The sequence below is a fragment of the Loxodonta africana genome, chromosome 21 (assembly GCF_030014295.1).
Source record: "Loxodonta africana isolate mLoxAfr1 chromosome 21, mLoxAfr1.hap2, whole genome shotgun sequence".
In the NCBI taxonomy this organism is placed as follows: domain Eukaryota; kingdom Metazoa; phylum Chordata; class Mammalia; order Proboscidea; family Elephantidae; genus Loxodonta; species Loxodonta africana.
In genome coordinates, this window is record NC_087362.1 from 26166353 (window position 1) to 26187987 (window position 21635).

Genomic DNA, 21635 nt, shown 5'->3' on the forward strand with positions numbered 1-21635 from the left:
CCACCTTCCTGCCTCTAACTTGCTTTAGGAATTAGGTTTGGAGAAATCCCCTTGTGGCGCTTCAGCCCTGTTTATCCAAGAGCTGTTCATGGACCTGAGACCTTTTATCAGCCAGTGACACTGACAGTCAAAAGCCTTGTGTGGTTTCCTGTTTAAATACAACCTCCGTGCCAGGGAACTCCAGAGCCTGCGGAACTAGAGTGACCTTGCTCCACAAATGCCTGTTCCTTCCTCACTATTCCTCTGGTGGTAGTGGGTCTTCCGGGAGATCACTGTCAGGTAGACAAAGTGGGTCACGGAGAATTCATAGAGGGACAGGGTTTTTAATGTGTTTGCTTCCATTCGTCTCCAGGTGTCCTATCAAAGCCCTGAAGGCACAGTGTGTAAGTGCTTGGCTGCTAACCAGAAGTTCAGTAGTTTGAACCCACTGGTGGTTCCTCTGGTGAAAGATATGCCAGTCAGATCCCATAATGTTTACAGTCTTGGAAAACATATGAGGAGTTCTACCCTGTCCTATAGAACTGCTGTGACTTCTTAAGGATTCAATGGCAATGGGTGTGGTGTATGAGTCCTGTTCCAGTTTCAGCTACAGGAGTCAGGCCCTCAAGTGGTCAGGTACTCAGTGACCCTCCCCCTCACCTGCACCATCTCTGCTTACTCAGTCTCCTGAAGTACTGCTACTTGGAATTGGATTAAGAAGCTCCCAGACAGAGGCCTTCAGTGGGTAGGAAGTACAGACAGTATGCATTATACCTCCAAGGCAAACCCAGACATGTCCAATAATCAATTCTCCTTGAACCTGAGCTCTGTGACTTCTGAGGACGCAGACGTGTATGACTCTGCCAGGGACACAGTCAGGGGAAAACAATACAAGCAGAAAAATCTGTCTACAGGGCAATGGGAGGAGATGCTGAGGATCACAGAGCACAAGCCCCACAACCAGGAACGGGTGTTGGGATGAGCAAAGATGGACTTTCATACTTTGTACTGAGTTAGTTTTACTTGAACTGCTCAGCATCAGATTCACAGGAAACCCTAATTACACATTGCAGGATTCCATTTTTTCTCTTAATTTTAAACTAATAAAGAAAAAAATTTTTTTTGCACATTCTATACGGAAGGGTGTGCACAATCATCAATCCCTTGTCACCTCAATAAAGATGACTTTCAAAACAGTTCCTATTGTGGTGAAGGAAAAATAAGTTTTGTTTATGTTGTCATTTGCTTTGAGAATCATGTCACTGTTTATAGAGAAGAGACTTTTCTATACATGCCTTTTTCCAGCTGTGGGTCCTTTGTGTGTCCTTTTGTAAAAACAATAATAATAATATTAAGGTAAAATTCACATGATATAAAATTAAGTGTTTTGAAGTGTAGAGCTCAGTGACGTTTAGTGTATTCACAATGTTGGGCAACAATCAACTCTATGTAGTTCCATGACATGCTCATCACTTGATGTGGAAACCGGAACTCATGAAACAGTCATTCCCCTTCTACACCTCCTTCCAACTCTTGGTAATCACTAATCTACGTCTTCTTCTTAAACTAGAATTTCAGGGTCAATGAAATATCACCCTTGGGAGATGCAGATCCGGGGTCCATAGGGTGCGTGTCAGGTGATGAGAAGAGCTTTCCTGATCCAAAGAAGAATTTTACATCTCTCTGCCTACAGCCTGGTGTTCTAATGTACTTTCATGAGAAGGAAATGGTTCTGGTGTTCAACTCTGTGAGGTACTGGGAAGGTGTCCCATGGCATCATTATCACAAATCTTCCCACAAAGGCCCTTGCTTGACTGCCTTTTGAATAGAGGAAGGCTTATGTACTAGTTTGCTGTTGGCATTGGAGTATTTTTTTTCTATTAAAAATAATATGTCAATATTTAAGAGTTCAATTTAGAAATTCCAGAATCAGGAGAAATGGTGCATCGATAATGTGTGCATATGCCCGAAGACAGAAGGACATAATCAAAGAAGGAATAAAGTTTTCTCTGTAAGAAGCTATGACAAAATCCAGGCCCAAGAGACAGGATTAGAAAAATAGAAAAAGGCTGTGAATAAATAAATCGTTACAACACACTGAATCTCAGGGTTTCAAAGCAGTGCCAAGCAGACCAAAGATAAGCTGTATTATGAGCACCCCACCCACTGAATCAGTTTTTATACTGAGGTCATGAATTAGAGGAAAGGAATCTCATAAGGAACACTTGAAGTGCTGTTGTAATGAAAACGTGTGAGGAAGAAAAGGTCTGGTATCCAGAGGAACTAGATGGTGCCTGGCTACAACCGATGACTGCCCTGACAGTGAACACAACAAAGAAACCTTGTGGGAGCAGGAGAGCAGTAGGATGTGACCTCATATTCTCATAAAGCGACCAGACTTAATGGTCTGACTGAGTCTAGAAGGAGCCCGGTGGCCATGGCCCCCAGACCTTCTGTTGGCCCAGGACAGGAACCATTCCCAAAGCCAACTCTTCAGACTTGGATTGGACTGGACAATGGGTTGGAGAGGGGTGCTGGTGAGGAGTGAGCTTCTTGGATCAGGTGGGCACATTAGAGTATGTTGGTATCTCCTGCCTGTAGGGGAAATGAGAGGGTAGACGGGATTAGAAGCTGGTGAAACAGACACGAAAAGAGAGAGTGGAGGGAGGAATTGGGCTGTCTCATTAGGGCAAGAGTAATTGGGAGTATGTAAAAAAAAAAAAAGAGTATGTAACAAGGTGTATATAAGTTTTTGTGTGAGAGACTGACTTGATTTGTAAACTTTCACTTAAAGCACAATAAAAATTATAAAAAAAGAAAGAGAGAGAGAGAGGTCTGGTGGGATGAAAAGTTACTTTTACCAAGGATTTTGGTCTCTGTTCCTGGAATCTGAGAGGTAACTTCTAAAACATTCACATATGCTGACTGAATGGAGTATCTTGGTTATTAAGAAAACCCTGTGCTTGGTGAAGGGAAGACCCAGGCAGAGGGTATCTCCCAAGGGAACAGCCAGCATTCTTTATCCAGTGAGAATGCTAGAGAAAGGGGCCTCCCTTCACCCTTTTTCACCTTTATACACAAATGCACCTCCCACATGCAAATTCTCTTAGCTGGCCTGATGAACTCACAGCACATATTTACTTAAATTCAGGTTCCTCCTCATGTTGGAGAACATTTTCTGGGAGTCATGGATCTCATCCACGGGAACATGAAACACCTATGGGTCTTTCTCTTTGTGGTGGCAGCTCCCAGAGGTGAGTGTCTCAGAGATTCAGACATGAAGGTCTGGGGATGCTGCATCTGAGCACATGACTTACTGTGGTTCTCTTTTTCCCCAGGTATTCTGTCTCAGGTGCAGCTGAAGGAGTCAGGCCCAGGAGTGGTGAAGCCCTCGCAGACCTTGTCCCTCACCTGTGCTGTCTCTGGATTCTCTCTAAGCAGCTACGCTGTAGGCTGGGTCCGCCAGACTCCCGGAAAGGGGCTGGAATGGATTGGTGGAATAATTGCTGGTGGAAGCACATATTATAACCCAACTCTGAAGTCCCGGCTCAGCATCACCAAGGACACCTCCAAGAGCCAAGTTTATTTACAACTGACCTCTGTGAACCCTGAGGACACGGCCATGTATTACTGTACAGGAGGCACAGTGAGGGGAAGTCAGTGTGAGCCCAGACACAAACCTCCCTGCAGGGGGCCAGTAGCCAGATGGTCTGTAGGGGATATTCAGGACCCACTAAGCTTAGTGGCCCATCTTTTTGGTAGGTGCAGGGGAAGGAAGTCAAGAAAGGGTTTCCTCTCAGAAGCTATGGTTTCCCCATCTGTTCAGTGCCTCTCTAGGGACCCCCATGCATAGTGATTCTAAGGAAACTTCGTAAGTCTAACCTTAACTGCTTTTCACAGGAGGAGTTTTGCCTGTCTTTCTGAATCTGTTCCAGGACAGCCTTCACAGTAATATTTCTGGATGAGATCTCTGTTTGAAATTTGGGATACTATTTAGTGTCATTGGTTGTCAGGTTTGGAAACGTTTAATGCGGGAAATTTTCCTCATGTTCTACTCCAAGCCTGTCTCCTAACTTCAGATGGATTACCAAACTTTTCATTGTCATGAGTGCTCCTCAATCTAGGTTCATTACTTGGGTAATGTTGTACATGTTGATATTAGTATCCATATATTATGGGGGTAACTTTGTGTTACATAAAATGCTATGTGCCATTAAGTGTGCATTTCTCTTAATAACTACCATTAAGGGTTTTCTATTTGCTGGCCCTGGTGGTGCAGTGGTTAAGCACTGGGTTGCTAATTGAAAGGTCAGCAGTTCAAACCAACTGACATCTCCAAGGGGCAAAGATGTATTAGTTTGCTTCTGTGAACATTACAGCCTTGGAAACCCTATGGGGAAGTTCTGTTCTGCCCTATAGGGCCTCTGTGAGTCAGAATTGACTCCACAGCAATGTTTTGGTTGTTGTTGTTGAGCAATGAAGCCCTGTTTGCACAGTGGTTCAACACTCAGATGGTAACCAGCCATGAGCAGAAGAAAGATGTGGAAGTCTGTTTTCTTAATGATTACAGCCTTGGAAATCCTATGGGGCTGTTCTACTCTGTCCTATAGTTTCACTGTGTATCGAAGTCAACTCCATGGCAATGGTTATGAGCTGGGTATAGTGCTGAATTCTTTATTGTCATTTTATTATTTAGTCATCATAAAAAAAAACAGTCTTAAAAACCACATATTATATATTTCTCATTTTACAAACAAGGACACAAATTCGGAGAAATTAATGGAAACTGCTTATGGGATAAAATTGACAATAACAACTGGAAAGATTAGTTAGGAAACATAGGGGAAAGGAAGTAGGTGTTAATAGGGAAGGCACAACTCAGAACATCAGGGTGACAATGTATAACTCGAGGAAAGTAAGCAATATCACTGAACTGTACATGTAGTAATTGTTGAATTGGTGTATGTTCACTATGTATATTATCTACAATATCAAAAGTAAATTAAAGATAAGGAAAAATATATTTGCTGTTTTGTTGCAACCTCAGTTCATTGTGTTGAAGTTGTCAGTTTGCACTCTGTCCATGTTTGTTATTCTTAATAAACTTTTTTTCTGTCCCTAAATCTTTAATCTGAATAGTAGCTTTCATTATAATAACCAGAAACTGGAAACAATCCAAACATCCATCAATAGTCAAATAGCTAAATAATTTGTGTATTTTTTTATATGCACAGACTGAGCATCAAAACCAATGCATTTTTGTTAGATATGAAATTATGGATTCAGTCCCACATAAATAGGTTGAGTGAGAGAAGCTAAACAAAAATCAGAACATCCAGTCTCTTATCATTTAGATGTAAAGAAATTATGGCATATGAAATAATATGACAACTATGGTTTCAGGATACCACAATCACATGAGAAGAACTAATTTTCCCAAATGTTATCATTGCCACCAATTGAGGCTGATGCAGAGCTCATTATAATTCTTCTGTTTATACCTCCAGTTGTCATTTTATGATTTCCAAGTTGTACCATCAATGAGCCAAACTGTAGGAAATATTTTGAATTTTATAATAAACATTTATATATTGTACTCAATAAAATATCTCAATGAAATATCTTACTTTACATTTTCACTGTACTCTGATATAATTGGATTTGTCTCACCTTTGCACTTAATTAAGTTACAATATTAATAACAGTTTAAAATGTATTACAGAATGACGTGTCTTCAAAACACTTCTAAGGTATTATCTGATCGAATCACAGATAGTGGCCATCAGGGGGCAGCACTGTCATCCCTGTGAGACAAGAAGGCTTCAGAGCTTTTAGTTCATCTCAGACATTTCTTCCTATCCAGGTAAATTCTGACAAATACCACATTGGTGATCACAACACTAATGGGGATAATGAGCCATTACGCAACTGACTACAGCTAGTGGTGCAGAGACACTTGAAGCAGAGATGGAGGGGTGGTGGAAGGCCATGGAGCTGGCTCATGGCATTGTATCTTGGGCTCACCTATCACTGACACATTTCTCTGTGTAAACAATTGGGTTAGGAAGTAAAGTACTCAGTGTACACTGAGTATTCAGTTCTCTTCTGGTGCACAGTGAAGGTGCTCAACCTGTATAAACCTTCCTTGGCTGGGACCTCTTGCTTGACAACATGGTGCTTGACTCCAAGGAGAGACCCATGATTATTAATTTCTGGATGAAATCACTTCTATCCTCTTATACCATTTTCTGTTGACCTGTGACTTTCAATAACTGACCAGTCAGTGTAAGACAAGAGTTAAATGAGTGGTGGAACAGAGTTTCACTTCTTAAGCGTCCACGACAAGGCTTAACTTACTGAGCACACCAACCCACACCATTCCATTGGCAAATGGACTGTTCTCATGGTGACGTGCTGAATTAACACATCCTCTGGTTTCCATACTTCCTGCTGTGCTTCTGCTCACAGTGCTCTGTGATTCTTTTTACCAAGACAACACTCTAGGCTATTGCATCACCAACCCCCCATATTTGTGCTTCTGGTGTTAGCTTCTGTAATTTTTAATCTTCATATCTTGTCAAACATTTTATTCAGAACCTTGGAAATCTCCACACAATAGTAGTCCAGCTTCCTCCCTTGTAATTATACTTACCTGTCTGTCCTGTGATACACTTCTGGGGCTGAATCCACCATCCACTTGGAAAGGGACTACAGTAGATAGATACATATGTACTACTGGTAGAAAAGGGCTCCAGGGACAGCTTAACCAGTAAGCAAGTTATGTAAGAGAATAGAGTAAGCAAAGAGTGTGTGGGCTCACTTGTGTTTACTTATTAACTGGTAATAAACAATTTCACATGGGTTTTTCATTTGGTGAAACCTATGTGAAATTGTACACTATAGTTTACTACACTGCCTAAGAGTAAATTATATTTTATCTACAAATGTTGTATTTGTAAATAATGGTATTTACCTTCAGTTGTGCCATTAGTTGTATTTAAATATATTTGTTAATTATGGTTGGAATAGACAGAGGTGCACACAGGAAAACATTCCACTAAGTTTTTGACTTCCTAAAAGCTACTGGAAGAAAAAACAATGTTATTTCGATTGGTGATATTGCAAAGTGGTGGAATGTTCAAGAAAATGCAGTTAAGTCAAGTAGGTTGATAGTGCTCTTCAAATATAATAAAACCTTCAAAAGCCAGCACCTTCATAAAGCTGAAACCTGACAGAGAAGAAAAACTCACTGCGTGTTTATGAGGTAGGATTCTTAAGAAAGAGTGATAAAATAGTGTTAGACACTTTCTCAAAGGTAGGAAACTTGTAAGACCCAGAGAAACAAGACAGTCTCATTGAACTTCAGATAACAAAGCTCCTATTGAATATACATAAAGAAGTGATAGAATTTATTTCCTCATTGTGCCTCAATGAGCACTAAAGGGAATATCATACAATCTCATAGACTTCAATGTGTGTTCCTGCCTTATGCCATGCAACTATACTAAACTTATTTTACCCATGAAAAGAGCTCTTGTATTTTTAGTAAAGTATCTTTCTTTTTATCCTCAGAGCTGTGACATCTATTCAGTGCATGGATTTGTCTTTCCTGCCTACACTTTCCCTCAAAGCATCTCCAGCTATGGAATCACAGAACAACTCACACACCAGTAACTAACTTCACATAACCTTCCCTCCGACAAGAATATACTAATGAAAAAGAATAAGACGAGACTGGCCCAGTTCTTGGCTCATCTACTCCCTTGTGCTACAACCCTAGAGCAGACGGTTGTGGTGTTCAGCAAGGCTAAGTAACGTAACTGATCCAGATGTGGGGTAGTAGACAGGATGCATAACCTAGTTGGGGGTCTTCCAGAGATGCCGGTCACCTGGGCCATCATTTGGAAGAGGGAGAGCTCTAAGGATTTGAGGGACATTGTTTTGTTTTGTCTTTGATCTTCATTAGTAAGTGCTTCAAGTCCTCTTCACTTTTAGCAAGCAAGGTTGTGTCATCTGCTTAATGCAGGTTAATGAGTCTTCCTCTAATCCTGATGCCCCGTTCTTTTTCATATAGTCCAGCTTCTCGTATTATTTGCTCAGCATACAGATTGAATAGCTATGGTGAAAGAATACAACCCTGGTACAGACCTTTCTTGACTTTAAACCAATCAGTATCCCCTTGTTCTGTCTCAACAACTGCCTCTTGATCACTGTAAACGTTCCTCATGAGCACAATTAAGTATTCTGGAATTTCCATTCTTCACAATGTTATCCATAATTTGTTATAATCCACACAGTAAAATGCCTTTGCATAATCAAAAAGCACAGGTAAACATCCTTCTGGTATTCTCTGCTTTCACTCAGGATCCATCTGACATCAGCAATGATATCTCTGACTGCACGTCCTCTTCCGAAACTGGCCTGAATTTCTGGAAGTTCCCTGTCTATATTGGCCATTTTGAATCAGACAATCATATAATTCTACTATGCTGGGAATGACAACTTGAAGAGGAATGATGTTGCATTCATCATCAAAAAGAACATTTCAAGATCTATCCTGAAGGACAATCCCATCAGTGTTAGGATAATATCCTTATACCTGTAAGGAAGACCAGTTAATACTACATAAATTCATACTAATAAATTCATAAATTCATACTAATATACATTGTAGAAAATCTATACTTACAGAAGTGGTCACTTATGGAATGTCCTCACACAGACCTGTACAGGCAGGCTCCAGCTGAAAACAAGGAATCATGAGAGATAGAGGGGTACAGGGAGAGCTGAGGCACTTCAACAACCCCTTTCAGGCCAGAGCCCAGGAAGATTGGAATAAAAGGATAATCTGCTCAGATCTGTAGTAAAGTAGGAACAGGTAAAAAGCTGAGTTTTTCATGGTTCTGAATAATGACTTAGCATCACTGAGTACAAACTCTGTGTATATCTTACCAGGACAGTCTACATGCACTTTTGTTAGCCTAATGCCAGGTTGGTAGGTATTCACAAGGCCCATTGTAGAGGTGAAGAGGAACCAAGGAAGAGTACAGTGACCTGGAAAAAGTCTTGCAATTCTCAAGGGGTTGAGGATGAATATGAACCAAAATCTGTGGTCTCTGGAGCAGCATTCTCCATATAATATATTCTGACCCAATGTCCTCCCAAATGCCACCCAGTGGTATGCTGGGATAAATAAATAGTATGAGTGTGTCAAATAACATGTTCCTGAAAGAAGGAAGAGAAACAGAAGTTAAGTGTTTCCCTAACAAAAGAAAAAGGGTATTTTCATAAGTGTTTATTTTCTCACCATCAAAATGTTCTCTCTCTCTGTGACGAAAATACGTATGATCTCCATCTCTAGGTCCCTCAGCATTCAGTAGAGACAGGGTCATGCCTGGGGAGTGAGTCTAACTTTCTTCTTCCAGTTTATTAATTAGAGATTGAGACATTACCTGGCTCTTTCCTGATTTCTACCTGGAGCCTCTCACAGTAAAATCAAGCCTGCCCCTTTCAGGTTAAATCCCAGAATCTATATTTTACATACAAATTTTATATTCGGAAATAATGGCATTTAGCTTGAGTTTTGCCATTAGTTGTATTTAAATATATTTGTTGATTGTGGTTGGAATAGACAGACATTCACATGGGAAAACATTCCACTAAGATTTTGACTTGGTCAAAGCTAATGGAAGACAATGCAAATGAAAAACATGGTGATATTTTGATTGGTGATATTGCAAAGCAGTGGAATGTTGTATAAATTGCAGTTAGGTCAAATAAGTTGGTAAAACCAAAAAGCCAAACCCAGTGCCTTCCAGTAGATTCCGACTCATAGCACCCCTATAGGACAGAGTAAAACTGCCTTATAGAGAATCAAAGGAGTGGTTGATGGATTTGAAGTGCTTACGTTTTGGTTAGCGGCTGAACTCTAAACCACTACATCACCAGTGCTCCAACAGGTTGATAAAACCAAAAAACCATTGCCATTGAGTCGATTTTGACTCATAGTGGCCTTATAGGACAGGGTAGAACTGCCCCCCTAGGGTTCCCAAAGAGCATCTGGTGAATTTGAATTGCCGATCTTTTCATTAGCAGCCATAGCTCTTAACCACTATGCCACCAGAGTTTCTAATAGGTTGATAGCACTATTCAAATACAGTAAAACTTTCAAAGGCCAGAAGCTTCGTAAGACTGAAAGCTGTCAGAAAATGAAAACACACTGGGTGTTTATGAGGTAGGATTCTTAACAGAAAGTGGTATAAAAATGGTAAGCATCTTGACAAATTGGAAAAGTTGTGAGACCCAGGAAACTAAGGCAGTCCCATTGAGTTCCAACCTGCAAATGTTAGAGTGGATATACGTGTGTGTGTGTGTGTGTGTGTATATATATATATATATATATATACACACTTGTTTTCTTACTACTTGTTCTATCAGCCACAGAGGAAGGAGTGTTGGAGTATCCAAATATAATGAAATTTTGTCTTTTTCTTTTTTTGGTGACATTAACCTGGAGTGTTAAACCTTTGGAGGTGAGAACTTTATTTTTATGTAATGCCCTTCTTACCCCTAAAAACCATCCTTTGTTTAAATATCTATTCTATCTGAAAATAATATTGCTTCTCAAGGTTTTTTTTTTTTTTTTTTATCCATGCTTTCATGGTACACACTTCTATATTTTTCTGTTAACCTTTCCACGTACGTGTATTTAAAGTGATTTTCTGGTAAATAACATATTTCCGATATTGATTTGTTTTTCAATATGTAAATTCATTTTTAACTGGTAATTTTATATTATTTCCATTCAAAATTCTTCTTGATATACCTGGATTAAAATCTAGCACCTTGCTGGTTGTTTTACTTTTGTTGTAATTCATTTGGCTCCTTTTTTTTTCTCTTTTTCTGCTGCCTCTTGTTTTAACTAAGCACCTAAGGCACTAACTGTAACTCTTCTACTGACATGTTAATTATTTCCATTTTGAAAAATGATTTAATTGGTTATGCTTCAGTTAACAATAAGCATTTTAAAAACAATCTTACTCTGCCTTCAAATTGTTTTATGCCCCTTGTTTTATAGTGTAAGGGCAGTATAACACTATATAGATGTCAAGCTAATATCTGAATTCAAAAAACAAAAGCAAAAGTTACACACAGGCATGTTATGGAATAATGCTTCATTCACATAGAAAAGAGACAGAGCAAGGATAGTTTCAGTAGTGGGTGCTGGCCTCCTATGGCCAGTGGGCCTCACTCCACAGCCGATGTAGTGATATTGTCACACGCACCCCTCTTTGTGCAGTACTTGATGGATATTATTCCCTTGCAACCAGCAACAGATATAGAAATGGGGTCGTCCAGGTGTTATGTGACATGCATGCAGAAGCAGTTTCTGGGAATGTTGACATGTGCTCAGGGCAAGACTTAAGGCATGCATTCTAGGCACTAGGGCACGAGTTACTATAAATGTGTTTTAGGTCAAGAGGCACAGGGAAAGTAAGTCAGCCCACACGCTCATCTCATCAAGTGCCAGACCGACATATCTGGTCCTAAGCAGGAGGTTCCATTGTGGGCCACATGGAAGGGCAGCAGACTCTGCTTGGACTGTACCCTTCCACAACGTTCAATTCCTTCTTTCCGTCCCCAGTTAACTTTTGAACAGTCTACAAACATACGATGCATGCTGTCTTAGTTATCTAGTGGTGCTATAACAGAAATACCACAAGTAGATGGCTTTAACAAAAAGACATTTATGTTCTCATAGTCTAGTAGGCTGCAATCCAAATTCAGAGCGTCAGCTCCATGAGAAGCCTTTCTCTCTGTGTCAGCTCCGGAGGAATGTCCTTCTTGTCAATCTTTCCCTGACTAGGAGCTTCTCTTGAGGAACCCCGGGTCCATTATAAGTTAATGTAGAGTAAGAGCTATGTGTTGCTTAATTTGCTGACCTCAGTGTGTGCTCCCCTATCCCTCTAATAAAGCTCTCATGGCTCACATCTGATTGTGGGCTCTACTGCATATTTGAAATAGATTAACTTGATTAGTGAAACCAATCTAGCCATTGCTGTTTCAATTTTTTTGTTGTTGTTTTTTAACATTAGTAGGATTTCTTTTTCCTTTAGCTGCTCGATGCTCAAGAGCAAGTTTCAGGGTCTCCTCTGACATCCACCTTGGTCTTTTCTTTCCTGTCTTTTCAATGGCCTTTTCCTTTCTTCATGTATGATGTCCTTCATGTCATTCCGCAACTCTCCTGGTCTTCGGTCACCAGTGTTCAATGTATCAAATCTATTCTTGAGATGGTCTCTAAATTCAGGTGGGATATACTCAAGGTCATATTTTGGCTCTCATGGACTTCCTCTGATTTTCTTCAGTTTCATCTTGAACTTGCATATGAGCAAATGATGGTCTGTTCCACAGTCGGCCCCTGGCTTTGTTCTTACTAATGATATTGAGTTTTTCCATCATCTCTTTCCACAGATGTAGTCAATTTGATTTCTGTGTGTTCCATCTGGCGAGGTCCATGTGTATATGTGTATAGTCACTGTTTATGTTGGTGAAAGACGGTATTTGCAATGAAGAATTCGTTGGTCTTGCGAAATTCTATCATTCGATCTCTGGCATTGTTTCTATCACCAAGGCCATATTTTCTAACTACGGATCCTTCTATGTTTCCAACTTTCACATTCCAATCACCAGTAATTATCAATGCATCTTGATTTCATGTTCAATCAATTTCAGACTGTAGCAGCTGATAAAAATCCTGGAGTCTAGAGAAAACAAAGTATTATAATGACATGTAAAGAGCTGGAGATGGAAAACCAAAAGGAAAGAACATGCTCGGCATTTCTCAAGCTGAAAGAACTGAAGAAAAAATTCAAGTCTTGAGTTGCAATAGTGAAGGATTCCATAGGGAAAATATTAAACGACACAGGAAGCATCAAAAGAAGATGGAAGGAATACACAGAGTCATTATACCAAAAATAAATACTTGATATTCAACCATTTCAAGAGGTAGCATATGATCAGGAGCCAATAGTACTGAAGGAAGAAGTCCAAGCTGCTCTGAAGGCATTGGGGAAAAATAAGGCTCCAGGAATTGATGGAATATCAATTGAGCTGTTTCAACAAACAGATGCAGCACTGGAGGTGCTCACTCATCTATGCCAAGAAATATGGAAGACAGCTTCCTGGCTGGCTGACTGGAAGAGATCCATATTTATGTCTATTCCCAAGAAAGGTGATCCAACCAAATGTGGAAATTATAGAACAATGTCATTAAAATCACACACAAGCAAAATTTTGCAGAAGATCATTCAAAACCGGCTGCAGCAGTATATCTACAGGGAACTTCCAGAAATTCAGACTGGTTGCAGAAGAGGACGTGGAACCAGGGCTATCATTTCTGATGTCAGATGAATCCTGGATGAAAGGAGAGAATACCAGAAGGATGGCTACCGGTGTTTTATTGACTATGCAAAGGCATTCAACTGTGTGGATCATAACAAATTATGGATAACATTGCAAAGAATGGGAATTCCAGAACACTTAATTGTGCTCATGAGGAACCTTTACATAGATCAAGAGGCACTTGTTCAGACAGAACAAAAGGGATACTGATTGGTTGAGTCAGGAAAGGTGGGCATCATGGTTGTATTCTTTCACCATACCAATTCAATCTGCATGCTGAGCAAATATTATGAGAAGCTGGACTATAGGAAGAAAAATGGGGCATCAGGATTGGAGGAAGACTCATTAACAACCTGCGTTATGGAGATGGCACAACCTTGCTTGCTGAAAGTGAAGAGGAGTTGAAGCACTTACTAAAGAAGATCAAAGACCACAGCCTTCAGTATGGATTGCACCTCAACATAAAGAAAACAAAAATCCACACAACTGGACCAATGAGCAACATCATGATAAACGGAGAAAAGATTGAAGTTGTGAAGGATTTCATTTTACTTGGATCCACAATTAACAGCCATGAAGTACCAGTCAAGAAATCAAAAGACGCATTGCATTGGGGAAATCTGCTGCAAAGGACCTCTTCAAAGTGTTGAGGAGCAAAGATGTCACCCTGAAGACTAACGTGCGCCTGACCCAAGCCATGGTATTTTCAATCACATCATACGCATGTGAAAGCTGGACAATGAATAAGGAAGACCGAAGAATTGACACCTTTGAATTGTGTTGTTGGCGAAGAATATTGAATACAACATGGACCGCCAAAAGAAGGAACAAGTCTGTCTCAGAAGAAGTGTGGCCAGAATGCTCCTTAGAGGCAAGGATGGTGAGACTGCCTCTTATATACTTTGGACATGTTGTCAGGAGGGATCAGTCCCTGGAGAAGGACATCATGCTTGGCAGAGTACAGGGTCAGCAGCAAAGAGGAAGACCCTCAATGAGGTGGATTGACACATTGGCTGCAACAATGAGCTCAAGCATAACGATGATTGAAAGGATGGCACAGGACCGGGCAGTGTTTCGTTCTGTTGTGCATAACATTGCTATGAGTCAGAACCGACTCAACAGCACCTAACAGCAACAGCAACAATAGGAGGATTTCCTATAATTTGTGCTTATACCTTTTATCGGAGTGGTATATTTATTTAATATCTGTCCTGTAATTAAAGTATAAACTCCAAAAGATGATTCCACTTCCTTTGGTATTTACAATTTGATCTAGTGACTGGAACAAAAGACATCAAGGTAGTTATTTATTGATAAGCTGAGTAAGTCAGTTGGAAGTGGCAGCCAAGTTATCAGCTTTCCAGAAAGAGTTTCCAGCTCTATCTCTGTGACTGTTTTGCACAGCTCCCCACTTCCCCTTTCCCCAAATGCTGCAGTGTAACTTCTACACCAGAACCACAAGATGAGACAATGCGTTAGGATGTGTGATCTTTGGTTGCTAAAGCTAAATCACAGATTGTACTTCTCTGACCCATCCAAATAACCAGTCTTCACTTATGTCAGTCACTCCTATTGGAGTTACCATCTCCTCCACTTTTTTATTTCTCTCCATCTCATCCATGGCCTTGCCAAGTACTAAAAAGGCTGGGGTCCTTTAACAGTTGCAGGAAGGGTGTCCTGCCTCAGTAAGGGCCAAGTTTTTTGAGGGAACTCAGATGTGTATGAGTTCAATAGTCTCCATATTTTGAAATCCCCTGAAGTTCAGAGGAAACACACATCTACAATGTGACTAGGCTGTCATCCATGAAATGTAGAAAACACACCAATCCTTCAATTCTTCGGCCAATGTCTAAGGAGAGTAGGTAAGAAATAAAAATTAAAACAAAGGAAAAAGAGGAGATAATTTGTGCTTTTCTTTCCCAAATGCATCTATCAATCATTACTGAAGTCCTAAGTCCAGGATTTCTGACAATAAAAAGAAAAGGAAAAAAATAAATAAATAAAGATTCAACAAAGGCATTGATTATGTCATCAGGCTTATCATTAAAGGAATAATTTGTTTTTATGCCCTCACAAATGAAACTTCTGTGAAGAGGTTGCATTTACTACCAATAATTAGTGAACTAGCAGCAGACTAGTTCACTAGTTTACAGGAAATAATTCAAGAAGCAACAACATTTTTCACATAAAAAGTCATGACAAAATCCAAGTCCAAGAGACAGGATTTGAAAAAGAGAAAAACGATGCTAATAAATCCACCTTTACAACATACTGTGTCTCAGCGTGAGAGCAGACAGCTTCAGAGCAGTGTCCAGGGGACCAAATGTAAGCTGGGTTATCAGCATCCCCCCCACTGAATCAGTTTTTTATACTCCTCAGGTCATAAATTAGGGGAAAAGAATCTCCTGAGGCACACCTGAAATTCAAACTTCAAATGGCCTTGCAGAGAGAATGTGTGAGGAAAGAAGGTTTGGTGGCATGAAGAATTACTTTCCCCAAGGACTTTGGTCTCTGTCTCTGGAATCTGAGAGGTCACTTCTGAAACACTGACATATGCTGACTGAGTGGAATGTCTTGGTTATTAAGAGAACACTGGGCTTCATGAAGGGAAGACCCAGGCAGAGGACAATTCTCCCAAGGTAACAGCCAGAATCCTTTACCTAATGAGAATGCTAGAGAAAGGGGCCCCCCTTCACCCCTTTTCCCCTTTATATAGGATAACACCTCTCACGTGCAAATCCCTCTTAGGTAGCCAGATGAGCTCACAGCACACATTGACTTAAATTCAGATTCCTCCCCATTTGGGAGAACATTTTCTGGGAGTCATGGATCTCATCCACAGGAACATGAAACAGATATGGGTCTTTTTCTTTCTGATAGCAGCTCCCAGAGGTGAGTGTCTCAGAGATTCAGACATGAAGGTCTGGGGATGCTGCATCTGAGCACATAACTCACTGGAGTTCTCTTTGTTTCCAGGTATCCTGTCCCAGGTGCAGCTGAGGGAGTCAGGCCCAGGGGTGGTGAAGCTCTCACAGACCCTGTCCCTCACCTGTGCAGTCTCTGGATTCTCTTTAACCAGCAATCATATGAACTGTGTCCGCCAGGCTCCAGGAAAGGGGCTGGAATGGGCCGGTGTTATTTGGAGTAGTGGAGACACAGGGTATAGCCCGAGTCTGAAGTCCCGAGTCAACATCACCAGGGACACCTCCAAGAGCCAAGTGTATTTAAAACTGACCTCTGTGAATCCTGAGGACACGGCTATGTATTACTGTGCAACAGACACAGTGAGGGGAAGTCAGTGTGAGCCCAGACACAAACCTCCTTGCAGGGGGCTGGAAGCAGGATGGTCTGTGGGGGATATTCAGGACCCACTCAGCTTAGTGGCCCATCTTTTCGGTAGGTGCAGGGGAAGGAAGTCAGAAAAGGGTTTCCTCTTAGAAGTTACGGTTTCCCCACCTGTTTACTACCTCTCTATTGACCCGCAAGCATAGTGATTCAAGGGAACTTTCGTGACACTAAACTTGACTGTTTTTCACAGGAAGGAGTTTTGTCTGTCTTTCTGCATCTGTTCCAGGACAGGCTTCACATAATATTTCTTGATGAGACCTCTGTTTGGAATTTGGGATACTATTTTATGCCTTTGGTTGCCAGGTTTAGAAATATTTAATGCAGGAAATTTTTGTCATGTTCAACTCCAAGTCTGCCCTCTAAATTCGGGGGAATTTCCAAAATTTAATTCTCATGAGTGCTCCTGAATCTAGATTCACTGAATGCCTTTAATTGAGAATGACCTGGGTAATGTTGTATATGTCTATATTGGCGTCCATATATTACAGGGGTAATTTTGCATTACATAAAATGCTACGTGTCAGTAAGTGGGCATTCCTATTAATAGCTACCATTGACTAGGGTCTTCTATTTGCTGGGCCCTGGTGGTATAGTTGTTACACACTGTGTTCCTAACTGAAAAGTCCAAAGTTTAAACCAATCGTCATCTCCAAAGGACAAATATATAGTAGTCTTCTTCCATAAACATTACAGCCTTGGAAACCGTATGGGGCAGTTCTGATCGGTCCTGTAGGGGCTCTATGAGTCAGAATTGACTCAACAGTAATGTTTTGTTTATTTATTTATTTTTGCTGGGCAATGAAGTCTTGTTTGTGCAGTGGTTGAACACTCAGATGCTGTCCAAAACGCTGGCAGTTTAAGCTCACCAGTCACTCAGCAGAAGAAAGATGTGGAAGTCTGTTTTCTTAAGGACTACAGTCTTGGAAACCTATGGGGCTATTTTACTCAGTCTTACAGTGTCCCTGTGTATTGAAATCAACCCCATGGCAATGGGTATGTGCTGGGTAGAGTGCTAAATTCATTACTGGCATTTTATTATTTAATCAGCATAACAGCCTTATAAACCACATTTTATGTGTTCCTCATTTTACAGACAAGTTTACAGAAATTCAGATAAATTAAAGAGACCTGCTTATGGGATAAAACTGACAGTATGAACTCAAAAGATTAGTTAGGAAACTTCCGGGACAGTGAATTGATGTTAATGGGGAGGCAACAAGTCAGAACACCACACCGAGAATGCACAACTTGAAGAACGCAATCAATGTCACTAAACTGTACATATGGTAACTGTTGACGTGGTGTATGTTCTGCTGTGTATATTGTCAACAATAACAAAAATAAATGAAATTAGAGAAAAGGAAAAAAATGTGCTCTTTTTTTGCAACTTCAGCTCATTGTTGTGTTGAAATTGTCAATTTGCAGTTTGTCCATGTTTGTTATTGTTTTTTTGTTTGTTCGTTTTCCTGTTTCTAAAGCTTCAGTCTGAACAGTACTTTTCATTATAATAACCAGAAACTGGAAACAATCCAAATACCCATCAACAGGAAAATAGCTAAATAATTTGTGTATATGAATATACTGAAAGGCTGAGTGTCAAAATCAATGCATTTTTGTCAGATATGAAAATATGGATTCATTCCCACATAAATAGGTGGAGTGATAGAAGGTAAACAAAAATAAGAACAGTCTCCTATCATTTAGATATAAGTAAATTATGGCATAGAAATAATATGAAAACAGCTATGTGTTCAGGCTACCACAATCACGTGAGAAGAAATAATGTTCCCAAATGCTATAGTTGCCACCAATTGAGGCTAAAGTAGAGTTTCTTATCTTTCTTGTGTTTATTCCTCCAGTTGTAGAGTTATGATTATCAAATTGAATTATCAATAAATCAAACTATATGAGTTTGAATTTATAATAAGTATTTATTGTACTCAATAAAATATTTTACTTTATATTTTCACTGTACTCTTTGATATATTTGGATCTTCCTCCCCTTTACATTTAAACTGTTACAATACCAATAACAGTGAAAAATGTATTATAGAATGACATCTCTTCTAAACACTGCTTGCTAAGGCATTCTCTGATCGAATCACTGATAGTGGCCATCAGGGGGCAGCAGTGTCATCCCTGTGGGACAAGAAGTCTTCAGAGCTTGAAGTTCAACTCAGACATTTCTTCTTGTCTAGGGATATTCTGAGAACTATCTCGTTGGCGACCACAATACTAATGGGGGTCAATGAGCCATTGAGCAACTGAGCACACCTAGTGGTGCAGAGAAACTTGGAGCAGAGATGGTGGAGTGGTGGAAGGCCACGGGGCTGGCTCATGGCACTGTATCCAGGGCTCACCTATCATTGACTCATTTCTCAATGTAAAAAATTGGAGTAGGATGCAAAGTACTCAGCATATACTGACCATTCTGTTCTATTCTGGTTCATAATGAAGGTGCTCAACCTCTATGGAGCTCCCTTTGCTGAAACCTCTTGCTTGACAACATGGTGCTTACCTCCAAGGAGAGACCCATGCTTACTGATTTCTGGATGAAATCACTTTTACCTTCTTACACCATTTTCTGTTGACCTATGACTATCACTAACTGACCAGTGTAGGACAAGAGCTAAATGAATGGTGGAACAGAATCCCACCTAATTCTCCACGGCAAATCTTTACTGAACTCACCAACATACACCATTCCATTGGCAAATGGACTATTTTCACAAGGACCTTCTGAGCCAGGACCTCCTCTGGTGGATGTATTTTCTGTCTTGCAACTTTTTAGAGTGCTCTGTGATTCTTCTTCCTAAGGCAACACTCTAGGTTATTTCATCACCAACCCCCCATTTGTGCTTCTGGTACCAATTTTTGTAATATTTAATCTTCATATCTTGTACATTTTATTCAAATCCTTTGACATCTCCACACTACAATAGTCCAGCTTCCTCCCTCGTAATTATAATCACCTGTCTGTCCCATGATGCACTGCTGGGATTGAAACCACCATCCACTAGGAAAGGGGCTAAAGTGGATGATACATATATACTACTGGTAGAAAAGGGCACCAGGGGCAGATTAGCCAGTAAGTACCAGTCCAAATCCAGGGCATCAGCTCCAAGGGAAGGCTTTCTCTCTGTGTCGGCTCTGGAGGAAGGTCCTTCTTGTCAATCTTCCCCTGGACTAGGAGCTTCTCTGTGCAGGAACCCCAGGTCCATTATAAGTTAATGTTGAGTGCTATGTGTTGTTTAATTTGCTGTTCTCAGTTTGTCCTCCCCCATTCCTCTAATAAAGCTCCCATGGTGCACATCTGGTTGTAGGTTCTACTGCATATCTGAAATACATTAACTTGATCGGTGAAACCATATGTACCCATTGCTGTTTCTTATGTGTATATATATATTTTTGACCCTAGTAACCCAGCCCCAGCAGGATTTCCTATAATTTGTCCTTATACCTTTTAGCAGGGTAGTATATTTATTTAATATCTGTCCTGTAATTAAAGTATAAACTCCAAAAGATGATTCCACTTCCTTTGTATTTACAATTTAATCCAGCGACTGGAACAAAAAACATCAGGATAATTGTTGATATGCTGAGTAAGCAGTTGGAATTGGCAGCCAAGCTATCAGCTTCTGGAAATAGTTTCCAGCTCTATCTCTGTGACTGTTTTGCACAGCTCCCCACTTCCCCTTTCCCCAGGTGTTGCAGTGTAATTTCTACACCAGAACGTTCATGAATGAGAGGGATGTGAATGGGCTGAGATCACTACAATTAAGACCCACAAGATGTGATTATGTGCTTGGATGTGTGATCTTTGGTTGCTAAAGCTAAATCCCAGATTGTACTTCTCTGGCCCACCCAAAGAACCAAAGTCTTCACTTTCCAACGGCACTGGGTTTGGTTTTTTTTTTTTTTTTTTTTTTTTTTTGATCACTTATGTAGGCCACTCATATTGTAGTTACCATCTCTCCACTTTTTTATTTGTCTCCATCACATCTATGGCCTTGTCCAGCAGTAAAAAGGCTGGGGTCCTTTAACAGTTGCAGTAAGGGTGTCCTGCTTCAGTAAGGTCCAAGTTCTTTGAGGGAACTCAGATGTGTATGAGTTCAATAGTCTCCACATTTTGAAATCTCCTGAAGTTCAGAGGAAATACACATCTACAACGTTACTAGGCTGTCATCCATGAAATGTAGAAAACAAACCAATCCTTCAACTCCTAGGCCAATGTCTAAGGAAAGTAGGTAAGAAATTAAAAAAAGAGGAAATAACTTGTGTTTTTCTTTCCCAAATGTGTCTATTAATCATTACCAAAGTCCTAAGTCCATGATTTCTGACAATAAAGAGAGGAGGAAAAAAAAAAAAATCCCCAAAGCCATTGTTATGTCACCAGGCTTACCATTAATGGAATAACTGGTTTTTATACCCTCACAAATGAAACGTCTGTGAAGAAGTTGCATTTCTTACCAATAATTAGTGAACTAGCAGCAGACTCCAGCTTAAGGACAATCATGAAGATGAAACATTCTGTTTTGGTCTGTGTGTTTTCCAACATGAAGTTGCTGATGACATGGTTTTTACTGCAGCATTGTAGTTCTGCCTGAGTCTGTGAGGAGGATGTAATGTGAGCTAACTCATAATACCCTGGAATATAGGTCCTACAGGGAAGAGATTGTTTGTTTGATTGGTTCGTTGGTAGGTTGGTTGTTTGATTCACTGATTTGTCGTAGGTAAAGAAGAGTGTCTCTTGTGTGTCTGGCTCTCAGATCTCCAAATGAATGAATGAGATCCAATCAATCAATGCAGGTCAATTGGGACTCTGTGGCTAAAGTAAGGTTGCCAATGCTGGAATATGGGGAGGTTCCAAACTCAACCCACACATGTGGCTGTCATCACTTGGTCCT

General features: G+C 40.3%; 1 gene segment (V, D, J or C); it reads left to right on the forward strand.

Moving 5' to 3' along the window:
• Positions 1–3178: 3178 nt before the first annotated feature.
• LOC104846682 (Ig heavy chain V region B1-8/186-2-like) lies at positions 3179–20559 on the forward strand. The segment is given in 4 exon segments: positions 3179–3233; positions 3318–3641; positions 16396–16664; positions 20434–20559. Coding segments are annotated over 4 exon segments (765 nt in total).
• Positions 20560–21635: the final 1076 nt, after the last annotated feature.